The sequence below is a fragment of the Anolis sagrei genome, chromosome 2 (assembly GCF_037176765.1).
Source record: "Anolis sagrei isolate rAnoSag1 chromosome 2, rAnoSag1.mat, whole genome shotgun sequence".
Classification (NCBI taxonomy): domain Eukaryota; kingdom Metazoa; phylum Chordata; class Lepidosauria; order Squamata; family Dactyloidae; genus Anolis; species Anolis sagrei.
In genome coordinates, this window is record NC_090022.1 from 94,061,131 (window position 1) to 94,078,832 (window position 17,702).

General features: G+C 39.6%; 1 protein-coding gene across 6 annotated transcripts in view; it reads right to left on the reverse strand.

The window, feature by feature from the left end:
* The window catches only part of ACSL6 (acyl-CoA synthetase long chain family member 6), a 107,710-nt gene that overhangs the window by 12,522 nt on the left and 77,486 nt on the right, over window positions 1-17,702 (reverse strand). For 4 of the 6 annotated variants that reach the window (XM_060765244.2, XM_060765243.2, XM_060765242.2 and 1 more), the window contains exons 11-19: window positions 16,162-16,239; window positions 14,812-14,946; window positions 12,985-13,119; window positions 9,642-9,737; window positions 9,323-9,395; window positions 8,267-8,355; window positions 4,614-4,730; window positions 3,525-3,668; window positions 2,613-2,714 (exon numbers count right to left, since the gene is read on the reverse strand). In XM_060765244.2, the coding sequence (XP_060621227.1) occupies window positions 2,613-2,714; window positions 3,525-3,668; window positions 4,614-4,730; window positions 8,267-8,355; window positions 9,323-9,395; window positions 9,642-9,737; window positions 12,985-13,119; window positions 14,812-14,946; window positions 16,162-16,239 (969 nt within the window). Of the gene's footprint in view, window positions 1-2,612; window positions 2,715-3,524; window positions 3,669-4,613; window positions 4,731-8,266; window positions 8,356-9,322; window positions 9,396-9,641; window positions 9,738-12,984; window positions 13,120-14,811; window positions 14,947-16,022; window positions 16,101-16,161; window positions 16,240-17,702 lie in introns of all 6 variants that reach the window. The other 2 variants (XM_060765241.2, XM_060765240.2) reach the window with 1 other exon arrangement.

Sequence of the window (17,702 nt, forward strand, 5' to 3'; positions counted from 1 at the left end):
AACAAGAACACATGAAAAACACTTATTTACAACAAGGAAGTTCTATTCAGAAAAAGGAACATCATCTAATACAGTGTTCTTCTCTTTGACAAGTTATGCATGTTTGGACAGGTGTGCAAACAAGGTGGTGAACAAATCTAATGGCACAAAGAAAGAAAGAACTATGTAATGTTGGGGCTACTGATGCGCCTACTGCCAGCTATTGCCTCCAATAGACTTTTCCAGTGGACCAACTGATGTTCATAGGAGAAAAGATATGCATCCCTATTATGGGTAACAGATGGATTATGTTTCTGTCATTCTTTGTGCACAAATGCATGAAGAGTATTCTTGAATTACATTTACATTTTCCACAAATGTACATATAAATAAGCAGAACAGGTGTTTGAGTTCTTATTTTGGAGGAAGTCTGGTTCTCAGAGATCAAATACTTGAGCTTAAAACAAAAACAGATGGGTTTTAAGTGCATGGTTATACATGCATACATCAGTTAACAAAGTCCCCTGAGAAACTGCAAGTTGCATCTGGTGTGAGAGAATTGGTCGTCTGCAAGGATGTTGCCCAGGGGATGCCCGGATGTTTTGATGTGTTATCATCCTTGTGGGAGGTTTCTCTCATGTCCCCGCATGAAGAGCTGGAGCTAATAGAGGGAGCTTATCTGCGTTCTCCCCAGATTTGAACCTCCGACCTGTTGGTCTTCTGTCCTGCCGGCACAGGGGTTTAACCCATTGCGCCACTGGGGGCTCCTGTCCCTGACAATGAAATTGCTTTTTACAAAAATTGGAAGAAGCCTTCAAGTTGTCTCTAGAACATTCAAGTTTGTTCATTTATTTATTGCAAGGTTACCTAACCAATAGTTTCCTCTCACACGTGCAGATTGTTTGTTTTAAATTAACTTTTGCTAAAGCATGTTGAGGTGCTCTTATTTTTTGTGTTGGAAGAAGCTATTCCTGTTCTTTCCAAGTTATTTCTACCCCTGGCTTTACATTTTCTGTTAGTGAAGCAAAACTTCACTAACAGAAGTGTTCCTGCACCTCTTTCAGGATTATTTATTACATAGTTATACAAATCCAACAACAGCTTTTTATGTGCTTGCCCTTAGGTTACCATCTTCTCTTTAAAAGACTGCTTGATTATTTTTATCAAGTGACTGAATTAACAGATCCCAAGGAAGTGGAAATGATTGTTCGCAGGATGCAGTTTCATTACAACCAGGGTCCTGAGCTCCCAGTGAGACCTTCAGTCCCTTACCCAAACCCTTTGCCTCCTGCTGCTTGGGTGAGGAAGAACCAGAGCTTGGAGAAGTTACATTTTTGAAAGAAAGAAAAAGTCATCAACGAACATTTTCCAAGGTCTGAAAAGAACATCTAGTTACCACTACTATACTAATTTCAGTTCAACATCAGGTCTTTAGAAACATTGAAAGCTGCAGTGTACCAAGCCAACATTGGTCGTTCTGGCTCAGTATTGTCCATTCTGATTGACAATATCTCTGCGGATTTTCATGCAGAGCTCTTTGCCAACCCAAGATAGGAACTCCAGGAATGGAACTTGAGTGCCATTGCTTTGCACACAGAGCCAATGTACTGGAACACTTGTAGAACTTTAAAATTTGCACATCAGCAGGCTAGTCATTGTCTATATGGAATGCTACAGCATTTTTCTCCAATATCAACCACATAGAAATTGCACAATTTGGAACTAACTTTGGAGTTTCAAACCTTCACAATGCAAAAAGGGATATCATCTTGTAGTGGTGGAACAGTACTCATGAAGAGAACGGGGAAAAAACCAAGGCACTTTGTTCTTACAATGCACAACTGTGCTTATCTAGTAGAATCTTTTTAATAGATGTTCCAGCCATTGACAATGTAATCACCCTTCTGGACAGGGTCAAATTAAAATGTATGGTATATTAACACTGTTCTTCTTCACTCATTGTTTATCTTGTGTTTATTAGAATGTTCTTTTATGACTGCTTTTTATTGTAATTTTGATGATGTTGTTGTTATTTGTTGTTTATGTTTTGATTTTATTGCTGTAATGTGTTGTCCGGGATTGGCCCCATGTAAGCCGTTCCGAGTCCCCATTCGGGAGATGCTGGCGGGGTATAAATAAAGATGATGATGATTATGATTATTATTATCTTTCTTTACAAAAGAAATGTGTATGTGCCCAGAGTAGAGGTAGGGGGAGATTGCTTCGAGTTTATGAATTTAAAAAACCACCATTTCCCTCATCTCATTTTCCTCATTAAAAATGATACCTGCCAAGGTACTACTTGAAAACAGGAGAAATATGAGCCTTTTACCTATCAATAGCACAAAATTACATCTCACCGGTGCTTCAGACATAACCCAAATCTTCTAATTCACCTATGACTATTACTTTTACATAAATATGACCAGTTCTAAGCATATTAAGATAGAACATACAACATACAGTTGTAGATGAACTCTTACATGTTATAGCATTTTAGCACTGCCTTTATTATTGGCCTTGAGATTCACCATGTTGTTTCTTGGCAACTTCTGAGTCAGTAATTTGAATTTTGAACTGCCTATAATGCTTCCATGTTTATAATGCATATGAGCACATATCAAAGAACTTACTGCATTTTTACAAAGGTCTGCAAAAGTTCCATCAAAGCCCTTCTTCTTGGCCCAGCCTGGCATGATTTCAGTGTCAGGCACAACAATTCCCACCAAAAAGGCCTGCCAGGAGAGAGAGAGGAAAAAAAATTAGGGACTGCATTTAAGACAAAGCCTCCTGGCAGGGCCGCGTGTGCTTGGCCGTTCTTCATCTGCTCTTAAAGATGAGCACTGCTTTGATTTTCGACTGCATTTTTCATAACTGCTTCAGCCACTCAAACTGATAGGATAACGGTTAGAGCAGAACAGAGTGCTGTGCTGTCCTTTAATAACAGTTTCCATATAAATGGCTCAGCACTTCAAATTCCACTACAGGACTGGCTTCAGACATTATATAGAAAACCTCGGCCCATCTCTGTTAGCATGTATATGCATATGCTGTTATTCACTGCAGTATCTGCATATGTTGTAATTTGGTGATTTAACTATGCAAATGTCATAGGTTATGAATCTTAGAACATCTCATGTCTGAGGCATCAGTTAAATAATAATGCAACCTTCCTTTCATTATATTGTGATTTTCTTTTCTTTTTTCTTTTTTTAAAAACTGAACTTACTGGTTCATCTTATATCCATTCTGCACATAATACTATGCACACAAGTGATGGAATTACAAGTATATGTGTGCTATACCCACTTATCATAAATTGTGGTGATAAAAATGGTAATGGGCACACTTCTCTTCCGACAAATAAATGAATGGTGCAAAATGTGACTGCAGAAGTAGCCTAGCACTGAAGCCAAGCTGACTCAGCTGAGGTAAAGATAGCACTTGCTCTGTCCCTAAATGCAACTCAGGAAACTATATTATAGACATTCAGCTCACAGAATGTTACCATTTTTTTAAGAACATGTAGAAAAGCATAGGGTTACCTGTAAACTATCTCCATGCACATATATCTGGGAGACAGGTTCACTACGAATGTAGATATTTTCAATTTTTTCTGGTGCAATGTATTCTCCCTGAGCCAATTTAAATATATGCTTCTTTCGATCAATGATTTTTAGCGTACCATTCTGTCAGTGAAAAATAACAACAAACAGTTATGTAGATCTAGGAAAAGGGATTGGGCTTTATTACACTGTACTGTACTGCAGCACTCATGAACTATAGTATGGAACAAGAATTATTACCAGTTTTACGTGTTGGGGTTAGAAAAGGAGATCAAGGACACACCCCTGTTCTTTCTGAAAGCTGTACCAAAACAGTTTGTAGCTAGGGCATAATCCTACACTTTCTTCCTGGGAACAAAAGTCCTTCTATGGTCAGTGAAGCTTACTCTCAAATAAATGACTTAGGATCGTAGCTGCAGAGATTAAGGGGTAACATTTATGCCCTGTCTTTCTTCCAAGGAGTTGGATGAAAATAGTTGCTGGTTCATAGTTACCCAGTGAATTTCACAGAGGAGCAGAAACCAGGCCCAGGAGACATTTCATTTAACACTAATTCATAAATGTTACTACCAAAACATTCCTTATTTCCAAGCAGAGCTTGGAAAGTTAGTTTCAAAAAATAATTAGATGCAATAATAGTCTTAATTTTTGCTGAGGTAGTTCATTGATTTTATATGGTATATATCATCTTAAAAGTCAACCCTGTTTTCCTGTTTCTTGAAAGTTCTCAAAACAAGTTCATTTTAAATACTATCAGTAAGCTTTCTTGTTGTGATCTCAACACTCACAATAACAAACAAGGCATCATTTGAGCCATTCCTTATCTTAAAAGTTAAAAGCAAAATAACATCAAAGGTATTTCTAGATCACAGAAGGAGTAATTATTCTTGGCTAAATTAGTCTGAATTTACTACATCTATACTTTTGCTACTTGAAAAGGAATGACTGGTAGTATTTTCAAACTTTTGCTTTAGTGTTTCAATAACGTCAGTAGACTTTATTGATGTAGTTTGACAATTGCAACCTTAGCATAGCACTTGTATGTGAAGGTAGCAGTTCAGTACATACAGATAACCACTTCCCGACGTCCCCTGTATGAAGCCATCCCTCCTTGTCTAAGGCTTCAGCGGTTCTCTCATCATCCTTCAGGTAGCCCTTAAAAACATTTGGACCTTTCACACAAATCTGCAAGAGAGATAAATTGGCAAGTAAATGCTAGAATGAATTTCTATTTTCATAACAGACTTACACTAATCTATTGTAATCACACAAACCATGAAAAAAGTCTCTCAGTCTGAAAAATAGAGTAGGCTACTTCTGTTAGTATACAAAGAACCCTTGTTTTATAATCACTTACCCTTGAAACCAACTGAATTTTTTAAAAAAGGAAACCAGCAGATGCCATTTCATTTCCCTTAAAGAAAACATCTCATTTTATTGTTTCAAAGCACAGATGTACCTCTGTGGTACAGCAGAGAAGACCTTCATTTTCACATCAAAATATTTGGCAGGAGATGGAATCATGTGCCTCTCCAGACATTGGCCTGCAGCCCTAGCCAGCATAATTAATGGCGAGGAAGGATGAGAGTTGCAATCTGGCAACATCTGGAGAGCAACAACTGCTTTCATCCCTGTTCTAAGTCTAGATGTTTTAAGGACTCAATGAGCCAACTGAATCATGTGTGTTTCAGTTATGTGTAGTGTTTCATCACAAAGTATAATACACCATCTGTAGTAGAAAAGAAAATTCCAAATTTTTGGTTATATCTGAACCATAGCGGTGCAAAGAATTAATATATGTGCCTCATATTCTTGAATGTTGTGAAATTCCGGATGGGATGTCTGCATGGGGCTTACTCAGTTCTAGTTTCCACTCAAGTGGATCTAGGGGCAACATTTGAGCACTAGAACTGTATTCCACTTGATACCCAAAGCACCTACCAATTCACTTGAGTATCTCCTTTTGGCAGTAGTGCTATTAGAGCAACACTAGCAGAGAAGAATAGTTAACAAAGAACAAGTTTATAAGGACAAATAAGCATCAAAAGACCTAAGCTTCACCTCTGGAATATAAATGGGAAATCAGATATAGATTGATATTTATAGTGTTGGCTATTCCCCTCCATCCCACCACAGTGCAATTCCCACTACCTCCCTTTAGACTGCCTTTAGATGATCTAATGGGTAGAGCTGGCTTTTATTAACTACTTATATGTGGTTTTTAGCCTAGATTTTAAAATTTGTTGAAGTTTGAAGCATATAACCCCTTGGGTTTGATTTGGATGTGCGGGACTGGGTCCCCCTGTTATGATCTGGTCATTGACAGTAATAAGTTTACTTACTTACTATAAGAACAAATATCTTTGTCTCTGTGGGCAGATAGGTAGATCTAACCATAGCTTCATTGGCTACTGGCTTGTTTCCTAAGACAATTCAAATGCTGGTTATGACCTATAAAGCCTTATACAGTATAAATCCAGAGTATCAAAAGATTGTATTCACTCTTCCAATCTGTCAGAATCTTGAGATCTACAGCGGGAGGCTCTCCATTGGTCCCACCACCATCACATGCTCGTTGTTGTTGTTCATTCGTTCAGTCGTCTCCGACTCTTCGTGACCTCGTGGACCAGCCCACGCCAGAGCTCCCTGTCGGCCGTCACCACCCCCAGCTCCTTCAAGGTCAGTCCAGTCACTTCAAGGATGCCATCCATCCATCTTGCCCTAGGTCGGCCCCTCTTCCTTTTGCCTTCCACTTTCCCCAGCATAATTGTTTTCTCTAGGCTTTGCTGTCTCCTCATGATGTGGCCAAAGTACTTCAACTTTGTCTCTAGTATCCTTCCTTCCAGTGAGCAGCCGGGCTTTATTTCCTGGAGAATGGACTGGTTGGATCTTCTCGCAGTCCAAGGCACTCTCAGCACTTTCCTCCAGCACCACAGCTCAAAAGCATCGATCTTCCTTCGCTCAGCCTTCCCTAAGGTCCAGCTCTCACATCCGTAGGTTACTACAGGGAATACCATGGCTTTGACTAGGCGGATCTTTGTTGCCAGTCTGATGTCTCTACTCTTTACTATTTTATCGAGACTGGACATTGCTCTCCTCCCAAGAAGTAAGCGTCTTCTGATTTCCTGGCTACAGTCTGCATCTGCAGTAATCTTTGCACCTAGAAATACAAAGTCTGTCACGGCCTCCACGGTTTCTCCCTCTATTTTCCAGTTGTCAATCATTCTTGTTGCCATAATCTTGGTTTTTTTGACGTTCAGCTGCAACCCGGCTTTTGCGCTTTCTTCTTTCACCTTAATTAGAAGGCTCCTCAGCTCCTCCTCGCTTTCGGCCATCAGAGTGGTGTCATCTGCATATCTGAGGTTGTTAATGTTTCTTCCAGCAATTTTCACCCCAGCTTTGCATTCATCAAGCCCCGCACATCGCATGATGTGTTCTGCATACAAGTTAAAAAGGTTGGGTGAGAGGATGCAGCCTTGCCGGACGCCTTTCCCAATCTTGAACCAGTCTGTTGTTCCGTGGTCAGTTCTTACTGTTGCCACTTGGTCCTTGTACAGATTCCTCAGGAGAGAGACAAGGTGGCTTGGTATGCCCATCCCACCAAGAACTTGCCACAATTTATTATGATCCACACAGTCAAAGGCTTTAGAATAGTCAATGAAGCAGAAGTAGATGTTTTTCTGAAACTCCCTGCCTTTCTCCATTATCCAGCGGATATTGGCAATCTGGTCTCTCGTTCCTCTGCCTTTTCTAAACCCAGCTTGAACATCTGGCAACTCTCGCTCCATGTATTGCTGGAGTCTTCCTTGCAGGATCTTGAGCATTACCTTACTGGCATGAGAAATAAGGGCCACTGTACGGAAGTTGGAGCAGTCTTTCGCATTTCCCTTTTTTGGTATGGGGATGTAAGTTGATTTTTTCCAGTCTGATGGCCATTCTTGTGTTTTCCATATTTGCTGGCATATGGCATGCATCACCTTGACAGCATCATCTTTTAAGATTTTAAACAGTTCAGCTGGGATCCCGTCGTCTCCTGCTGCCTTGTTGTTAGCAATGCTAACACATGCTCAGTTGGTTAGTAATCAAGGGACAGCCTTCTCAGTGGCTGCTCCCACTCTCTGGAGCACCCTTCTATGGAAGGCTAAGTGAGTCCCCTTCCTGCTTTCTTTTCACCTATGGACGAATATATTTTTATTTAATGTACAAGCAGAGATCGCTTTTTATTGATCATGTTAGAGGTATCTTTTTAATTTCGTATGTTGATTTTACAATTTTAATTGTTTTTACATCATGTGATACCTGCTCTTATTGTTTTTGGAAGCCACCTTGGGTCCTGCTCTCAGAGAAAGGGGTCATATAAAATACATACATAAATACTATTCTATGGCTCCTGGATACCCATACTTGTTGCAGATTCACAATCTAAGGTGGCATGTTGCAAGTCATGCATTGCCTTGTCCTCTCCTATCAGTTTTTGCTTCTACTAAGCAACATCACTACTACCAAGCACTAGCAGTGGACCACTGGTACTTCAGAAATGACACTAAATTCCTGATGTGTTCATTCATTTCTTGAGAAAATCCCTCCAAGTCCTAGAGCAATTGATTCTGCTGTCCATCCTACTTAGTATAGATGAGTCACACAGACCTTGCCCCTGACAGTCCAGCATCTTGTATAAATTACAAATGAAGGGGTAAAGAGAGTTACATTATGCACATTACCTCGCCTTCCCCTTTGGAAGAAAAATAATTCAGTTCTTCTACATCCACAAGCTTGATTAGATTACAGGGCAAAGGTGCTCCTACATGACCTGCAAATCAAATTGAAATACATTTATCAGTCTGTTAAAGTGCAAAAGTAGAATAGAGCCAGTGTGGTTTAGTGTTGAACTAGGACACTTGGGGCAGCCCGATATCCCAGAATATCAAGGCAGAAAATCCATCACTATCTGAGTGTGGATTCAGATAACCAAGTTTAAAGCAGATATTGTAGGATTTTCTGCCTTGATATTATGGGATATAGGGCTGTGTGGAAGGGCCCTGGGAGACAAGGATTTGGATCACCGCTGAGCTGTGGAAACCCACTGGGCAACCTTAGGCAAGTCATACATTGTAAGCCTCAGAAGAAGGCAAAGACAACCTTCCACAAATTGTGCTAAGAAAACCTTGTAACAAGTTCACCTGAGGGTCACCATATGTCAGAAATGACATGAACGCACAAAACAACAACAATGACCACACTCATTACCCAACAGTCTGAACTAGCAATATGCTAACTTAATGAAAAGTAGTGCCCATTTATTGTTCCGCATAGCATGAGAGTGGAAGAAAGTGAGTCCCATGTTTCCTTGAGGCCAATGTTCTTTATTTAATATCTATCTATCTATCTATCTATCTATCTATCTATCTATCTATCTATCTCTCAGGGCCCAAAGAAGCTGCACAAGACCCAAAGAAGGCAAACCCAGAAGAAAACCCCGAAACTGTGGTCTAAAGAAATATTATGTGCGTACAGATTATTGTGCCATTAATTCAAGTTGAGTTTTGTCATGATGCCAGTAGTTCTTATTGCCAAGGAGATAGAAAGTTGACTTGTGTGCTCCTCTGGCAAGAAAAAGTGCTAAACCTCAAACAGATAACATTGTAACGGGGCATGCTGTTATCCTGCATACAGAGTTATTGCACCTTAGGATTCTGGCCGTACTATTTTCCATCGTACTTTACCAAATTTCCTCATATTCCAAAGTAGACTAAAAAAAATCTATCTAGCATTTTTACCTGATGTCCAGTCTCCTGGAGTGGTAAAGGTACATCCAGCTGTACATTCAGTTTGACCATAGCCTTCATAAACCTATCAAAAATATATAATTTCAAAAAAACTGCATTTAGCACTTACACCGAGCATTTTATTTGAAGACTGGAAAGGTAAACAAGCAAAAAAGATGTTCTCTTCTTTGCAACATTCTGCGTAGGAGGTGACTGATATCGCACTGAACATAACCTACATTGCAAATTTTGCACAAACAGAACTTCAGAATCTTGAAAATAGAAATGGAGAAAGAAGACAGAGATGAAGGAAACAGTCATCCTGACTTACCTGACATCCTAAGGCTGCTCGAAGGAAACCCAAGACAGTAGGAGAAGCAGGAGCAGCTCCAGTGACAATCATCCTAACACAACCACCCAGGCTTGCCTGTTAGATAAACAACATTTCAAAATAAAAGTATAATGGAGCCACCCAATATTGCGCAGGTTCACACAGCATGTGTGGGAAAACATCAACACATGCCTACCTATTTAAACAGATTATGATCTTACTGCATGATTTAATCCTACTATTCTTACCTATGGTTCCAAAGTTCTTGTCTTCCCTCCCACACTCTTAAAAAAAATCACCTCGCATGCTGAGAAGAGCTGCAACATTTATCTCACACACAAAAAGCAAAACACTTGGAGTAAGAGACAAATCTCCCCTTCAATCTATCCTGTGTTAATACATGTACACTGTTGGAAAATGTACCAAGAGAAATAAAGGAGGTGGTGGGGAAGTGACCAACAGAAGAACCCATGGAACTTGCTCCTTCTCCTTCCCCACACTGTAAATTCTTAGGTTTCCATTTTTTGAGATTCTGTTTTGAAAGTAATGATCCTGGTGACATGACTGCATTCAAGATAAAATATGATTATTGAACAATTACACTTAATCGCCTCCTATAGAGTCTAGCTATTCTAAGACGACTCTGTGATATGTATTTTATTTTGAGGTGGCGACCATATTTGATATTAACATACATTTTGAGTATCCTTTCTCCAAAATGCTCGGGAACAAAAGTGTTTGGGATTTTGCATTTTTTTAAAAAAAAATTAAGATTGCTGGCACACTGCACTTACCCTATAATCCTACATATCACCTGTCACATCGGCACTTTTAATCTGTACCCATTACTCTGGCCCGGCCCAATGTTATTGTGTCTTGGTGTATTGTTTTATTGCTTGTTGTTTTAATATTGCTTTAACTGTTTTTGATTTCTTTTAGGTTGTGTATTGTTATGTTATGTTTTGAGGCCTTGGCCTTTGTAAGCCGCATCGAGTCCTTCGGGAGATGCTAGCGGGGTACAAATAACGATAATAATAATAATAATAATAATAATCACAGTATTTCATATATGCACATAACAAGATATTTTGGAGATGGGACCCAAGTATAAACAGGACATTTACTTATGTTTCACATATTTCTTATACACATAGCCTGAAATTAATTTTATATACAATATTTTTAATAATTTTGTGCATGAAACAAAGTGTGTGTGCACTGAAACATCAAATAGCAAAAGTGTTACTGTTTCAGCTACCCGAGTGGACAATTTTGGAGGATTTTATAATTCCAGATAAGGGGTGCTCAACCCATACTAATTTAATTTAACACAAGCCATCTTGATTTTCAACATCAAAATCAGTGTATGCGTAACTATAAGGTGGTGGTTACAATATCACAATCGGTCCTAAATTTGTGTTATTCTTATCAGTTACAAGCGTAGAGCAAGCAAGTCAAATATTAAAGAAATAACTGATTTCCCTAGGCAAAAAAATTAAGCATAATGTAAAGGTAATTTGATAGTCTAAAATTGCTTTACTATCACAAAATCACAAATGAACAGGACCATTTCTGATTAGGTCATGAAGCATTTTTTTTGTTTCATTTATGTCAAATTAATTGTATGCTTAGTGCCTTGCTTCTAATTTATGATTACTATTTTCTAGAAGAAACCCCCACAACCGATTCAAGCAAATATTACTGACTGAATCTGGAATTAGTCTGTAGGCCCTTCTGAGAGGATTTGAATAGGATCTCCCTTCTCATCTGCCCAAACCAACTAGCACTATACAGGAGGGGTGAAGTAGAGGTATAAAGATGAGAGCCATGTTGGTGTGATATTTGGAGTATTGGATGAGGGCTATATCCACACTGCAGAATTATACCAGCTTGACATTTAATTGCAAAAGCTCAATGCTATGGAATTCTCTGACCACGAACTCTGGTGCCACAACAACTCAAAAATCCCAAGATTTCATAGGGCAGTTAAAGTGGTGTCAAACTGCTATGTTTCTGCAATATGGATGGCCTCTTGGATGACCATTTTAATCCTTGCTTGGCCATGGAACCCCACTGGATATCACTGGGCAAGTAAGCCTCTCCTAGACTCAGACAACAGCAACCGTAGATATCCTCTGAACAAATCTTGCCAAGAAACCAAGTAATAGATTTGTCTCTGGCTTGCCATAGGTCAGAAGAAACTTAAAGGCAGGAACAAGAGCTAGAAATAGTAAGGTAGGACTTCAGTTAGGAAAGTGGCAAAGGGGCTTGAGGGGACAGTGGAGAGTTGGCAGGACTCGGCCAATGTTTTTATGTTTTACTAGCTGTACCCGCCATGTGTTGCTGTGGCCAACCTTCCCTCCCTCTTTCTCTCCTTCTTTCTTTCTCTCCTTCCTCCCCCTTTTTTTCCTTCCTTCTCTCCTTCCTTCCTTCTCTCGCCTTCCTTCCCCCTTTTTCTTTTCCTTCCTCTTTCTCCCCATTCTTCCTTCTCTACCTATTCTTGGACTGCAACTCCCAGAAGTCCTCCTGATCGATCTACCTACCTACCTACCCTACCTACCTACCTACCTATCTCTCTCTCTCTCTCTCTCTCTCTCTATTTAATCTATATCTGGAGGATTGCTGGGAGTTGCAGTCCAGGAATAGGAAATTAGAAATATGCAGGGATTGGGATGTTCTCAAAGAAATCCAAGGAGAAGAAAGCTTGCAGCTTGGAAGCAGTGCATTTGGATCATCCTCCTCTCCTCAAAGGCCTGGTCTAGGGGATGCTGGGAGCTGTAGTCCAGAAGAGGGTGTGGATATGCTATTGTGTGCTTTGTTTGCCGGGGGAATGGGGTGGGTCGTTTTTGCACATGCGCTGTAGTGTTTTTTTGCTTTTTAAGTCCCGTCCACTGTGTTTTTCAGTGTTTTTGTGACTGATGGTCACTTGTTGGCCTGATAGGTGTATTGTGTCCAAATTTGGTGTCAATTCGCCCAGTGGTTTTTGACTTATGCTAATCCCACAAACTAACACTACATTTTTATTTATATAGATGGGAGCTTTTCTCTGAATTTTAAAGTATTTTTTATGAAAACAAAATAGGTAAAAACCTGGAAAAAAACATACAACACTTTAGTTGCAATCAATCATAAGCAACATTGTTCTTTGTAGAACTGGTTACAACTATTTCCAGATTGGTCTGGAATCAGCCAAGGAATATTTTAACTTCCTGTCCCAAAGGAGCATGAAAGAAGATAGTAATAACCCATCCCTAAACCCAGAATACACTTTGCAAATGTATAGAACAACCAAAGTAATATTTGTTATCACACAGAACAAGCAATTTTCCCCCAAGATCTTTACCTGTATTTTATTGAAGAACAGTTTATCCCACAGACTGTCATTCCTAATGATCCCGCTTTGAACTTCCGCCTTTTTACGCTTGGCGGCAAATTCCAGCAGCCAGCGTTTTAGTGGGGTGTCTGCTTGGCTGAAGATCTAAGAGAATACAGAAGGAAGAGTGGGTGGGGGAAAAAAGATCACATGGATTCAAAAGAAAGAAAGACCAAATTTATCACTGGCATAAGCAGGCAGGGTCCCACAAATGTCAGCCGCATAATTAATTGTTTGAATTAATCATAACAATACCAGTGCTAAGATTTGACAACAGCTCTTCAGCTGGAATTCATTTTGAATAACTCTCTCTTTTCTTTTCATTCCCAAAGATAACAAGCAACTTAGACAACAAAGTCACTGAAAAATATTTAGAGATTACGGTGTTTTGAGAGTTTCTATTGTGTAATTAGCTTGGCATAACTACAGAATGCTTCAGAAAATTATAGCAACAGAATAAAAACATCTGGTAGCTGCAGAGAAGTCCCCTGATTTTTAATGAGCTAATTATGGCTAGTAATTAATTTTATTAAGGTTTCACGTAGAGACAATTATGCCAAATCAAACTAATATTAATCAAGAATTTGTTTTATAAACATGCCTCAAAAATATTAAAAATTAATGCTAGGCCTTCTTCATGTTAGATTATAGTATTTAAATATTGATTCTCAAGTACTTTTCCCTATTTGGAAATATGCACTAAACACAAGAGAGCCATGCTATGCTGGGTGGCAACTGTTGTCAGGGAAATGTAATCAAGAGTTTAGACTCTGACATCCCAATGTCAACAGTCCAATGCCATTATGGGAAAGCCCTTGATATCATGCAAGTTCCAAAGAATCACTTGCAACAATCCCCACATTATGCAGGCATAGAAAATGTTGGGACAACAGGAAGGTAATCTATGTGGAGTCTTATCATTGATCCATCTAGTCCAGGTCTATCAATTATGATTGGAAGGAGCTCTCTAGGATTTCAGGGAGGATTCTTTCCCAGCTTTGCTTGTTAACCCTGAATGTCCATTGGTGAACTCCTATCCAAGTACTAGCTATACTTGACCTCCTTAGCTCCCCTTATCAGGGGTTCTAGAGGTATAACAGACTATCAAAATAATGAAATTGGTCCTAGAGCAAATCAGACCTTTCTAAAAACCAATTTGACTAAACTGGAGCCAATATATGTTGGACATATCATGAGATGAAAGGACTAACTGGAAAAACCATGATGCTTTTTATCATGTCAGGAGAAACTTCAAATCGCTTCTGGTGTGGGAGAACTGGCTGTCTGCAAGAAAGTTGCCCAAGGGATGCTCAGATGTTTTACCATCCTGTGGGAGGCTTCTCTCATGTCCCTGCATGAGAAGCTGGAGCTGACAAATGGGAGCTCACCCCATTCCCTGGATTCGAACCACCAACCAGTTGGTAGTTCTGCCAGCATAAGAATTTAACCTATTTTGCCACTGGGGGCTCCTGTGATAATGCTAGAAGATGGGGAGGGCAGGAGGAAAAACAGAAGACTTTCCAAGGTAGACCAATTTCTAAATATTGTGCTCACATTTTAAGTTGCTTCAATGATAGAAATCTGGAGACTGAAAAAAAACTTTATCAAGGGGAGAACCAGAATTCTTAAGGAGGACAATGTTCTCATTTGCTTCCCACCCGATGCTATTCTTCTATAACAGCCAAGCAGAAAAAGCAACAGAAAGAAACACTCACATTGTTTTTTGGTTACACAGGACAAAACACTTGTAGACAACCACTTGATCTATTTAATCACTTAAACAACTATTATTCTTACCTTATCATACATTCTGTTTAGCAGCCTTGGCACAACAGGGAAGATGGTTGGGCGCAATGCTTTCATATCATCGGACAGCAAGCGAATGTCCCCTTGAAAGAACCCAATTCGGCCCCCATGGCAATACACTACAGACTGGAAGTGGAGAAGGCAAAGAAAATAAATCAGTTTCTTTAATTTAATCATGTGCATGTGACCATTCCTTTGACACTATTCAAATAAAACCCTATAATATTTTTTTGGTGGGGGGGGGGGAGAGTAATAAACTACTCTCTTTGATTTGGACAATACTATGGATCAAGTAATAGTTCCATCTTTTCCCCACATACATATTTACACAGAGAACCTAATAACTGAACCAAGGGGTTTATTAGCATAATTGGCATCCATTGCTGTTATGATGCTGACTGTGAAAAAGTGGCCTTTGCCAGTTATTGTTTGGCCCATGAATTCCATTAATTCAAGTGCACCATGCCACCTGAGGTCATTTGCATATACTGTACCCAGATGAACCTGTTTCCTAGATAAAGCCAAACGAATGTGCTTTATTGAGAGTGAGGAATACATGAAACTCTTCAGCTGGTAAACTGTGACTCTAGTCAGCACTACGCAGCATAGTAAATGTTATGTTGGCTGTAGTTTAACACTATCGGTAGGGCTACATATTTCCTAGCTTTCTTTTATTGCTGCTGTTTGCAACATCTTGCCTACTGAGGTGGCCTACTGTGTTGGAAGGGTAGAAGTACATATTTTGGGCACAATTCTTTGAAACACAAACTGTAGCATTTACAAAATGGCCTCAAGTCAGCTGGGTTCCTTCAACTCTTGTCAACATTAATCACAGTTTGTTCTGGTTCAGATGACATGGTAAGATCTGAAATCAATACAGGAAAATTAAACTTCTTTATGTTTTTACTGGGGCATGAAAGCAGCATGAGGTTTGGTTCATCCTTGCAATGCTTATCTCTGATCGAGGCCTCTTCCACATTGCCCTCTATCACATGATCTGATCCCAGATAATCTGCTTTAAACTGGATTATATGAGTCTCCACTGCTAGATAATCTGGGATAACCAGATAATCCAAGATCAGATCCTGGGATATAGGGGCGGGGTGGAAGGGGCCTTAGTCATACATCTGAACCAAATCACAGTTTTATTAACAGGTGGTGGAAGGGGGACAAGTTGACTTCCACTGGCACTAAGACCTTACCTGCACCATTCTCTCAAACATGTGTGCTAAAGGCAAATAGGAAATGTGTACATCCTCATATGTAGGAGACCACTGACTCTGGAAAAAAAGAAGACAAGGAGCCCCGCAAGGCCCGGGTCAGTCTAGACAGGCTTCTTACCTGTATCACTCTTTCAAACATGTGAGCCAAAGGCAGGAAGGAGATGAGCACATCGTCCTGTTTCGGAAAGATCACTTTCTGCAGATGACGGGCATGGGAGACAGAAAGGAAAGAAACACTGACAGGAAGACACAACAAGAAAGTCATAAAACAATAAAAAAGAAAAATGGCACCAAGAGGAGCAAAGGGGGTAAAGTTTATTAAGCGAGAAAAGAGAACAGCGTTTGAAGTGATGTGTTAGGCCACAACACCAATGGAACTATGTTAGCAGGAGTGGTGAATAACACAAGGACATATGCAGAGAGAGTTCTCCGCTGCACAGGGCACGTGCAGAGTTCTGAGTGCAGACATGCCCTTCCAGCCTGGGTCACAGATCAGACTCTCCAGCCCAAAGGAGGTTCTGTCTGTCTTTTGTACATCTGTTGGCCCAAGATACTTCAAAAGATGGGCACATCACTTTATCTTGAGCGGTTTCCATAAAGGGTTCTCAAATACTAAGCAATAAAGACAAGTGCTTATAAAACAAATAAGGATCCAAACTCACAAAGAGTTACCAGATACTTTATTATTACTATTTTTTGGAGTGAAGCGCTCCAGAATTTCCCAAGCAACATGGCCAGTAGCCTGAATTACTTGGGAAATCTGGAAATTGTGGTCCAAAAGGCAACTTTTCCAAGTTCTGACATGAATGTGGAACACAGGCATAGTCAGTCATCTAATTTTGCAGTAACCAACTTGGTCCAGGGTCTTAGACAAGAATCTTCTTCACCAATGTCTGCAGATCCTAAGATCCTGGACCTTCTACATGCAAAACTTGTGCTCTACCAAGAGGCACAGCTCTCCTTTTTCACTCACCATCAACCAGCAAGTGGTTTGGTTTTTAAAGAGTTTTCAGCAACACAGTCAACAATATCTGGTATTCAAAAATGCATGCCTTATGTGTGCAAGTCTCTAGGGCCAGGCCTCTAGGTAGACCTGGGGAGAAGAACCCTAACTCAAACCACAGAAAGCTAATGTAAGCACTTCTTGTGTTTTTAAACAAAGTAGATGGGATGATTGGATAAACCAAACTTGAGTCAACTATATATTGTTTATCAGGCAGTTTTTAAAGACACAGCATTCCTACGAGAGACAAATATGGCACTTGTATGAATTGAACCTTACAACCTTGATGTATGTGTCTTTAGAAGCTTACAGATCTCCATATATAGTTTTAATTATTAGCAGACATTTGTCACAAAGTGCTCTAGGTACACACTTTCTGTCTTCCTCTCTTTTGTTACAAATTCAAGAAAAGAAGAAAAAGAAAATAACTGGAATCCACGTTAATCATAAAAAGCAATAAATATGGAACAAAAGTGCCACAAAATTAAAAATCTAGAACACTAAACTTCCCAAGAATGACAAAATAAGATAACATATTACCACCTTTTCCAAAATTATTTCAATATATATGAAAATGATGAATAATTTGTAATTGTAAAAACACACTGGAAATGTAGTGTTTCTATTCCTAATTAAGATCTGAACCATTAAATGAT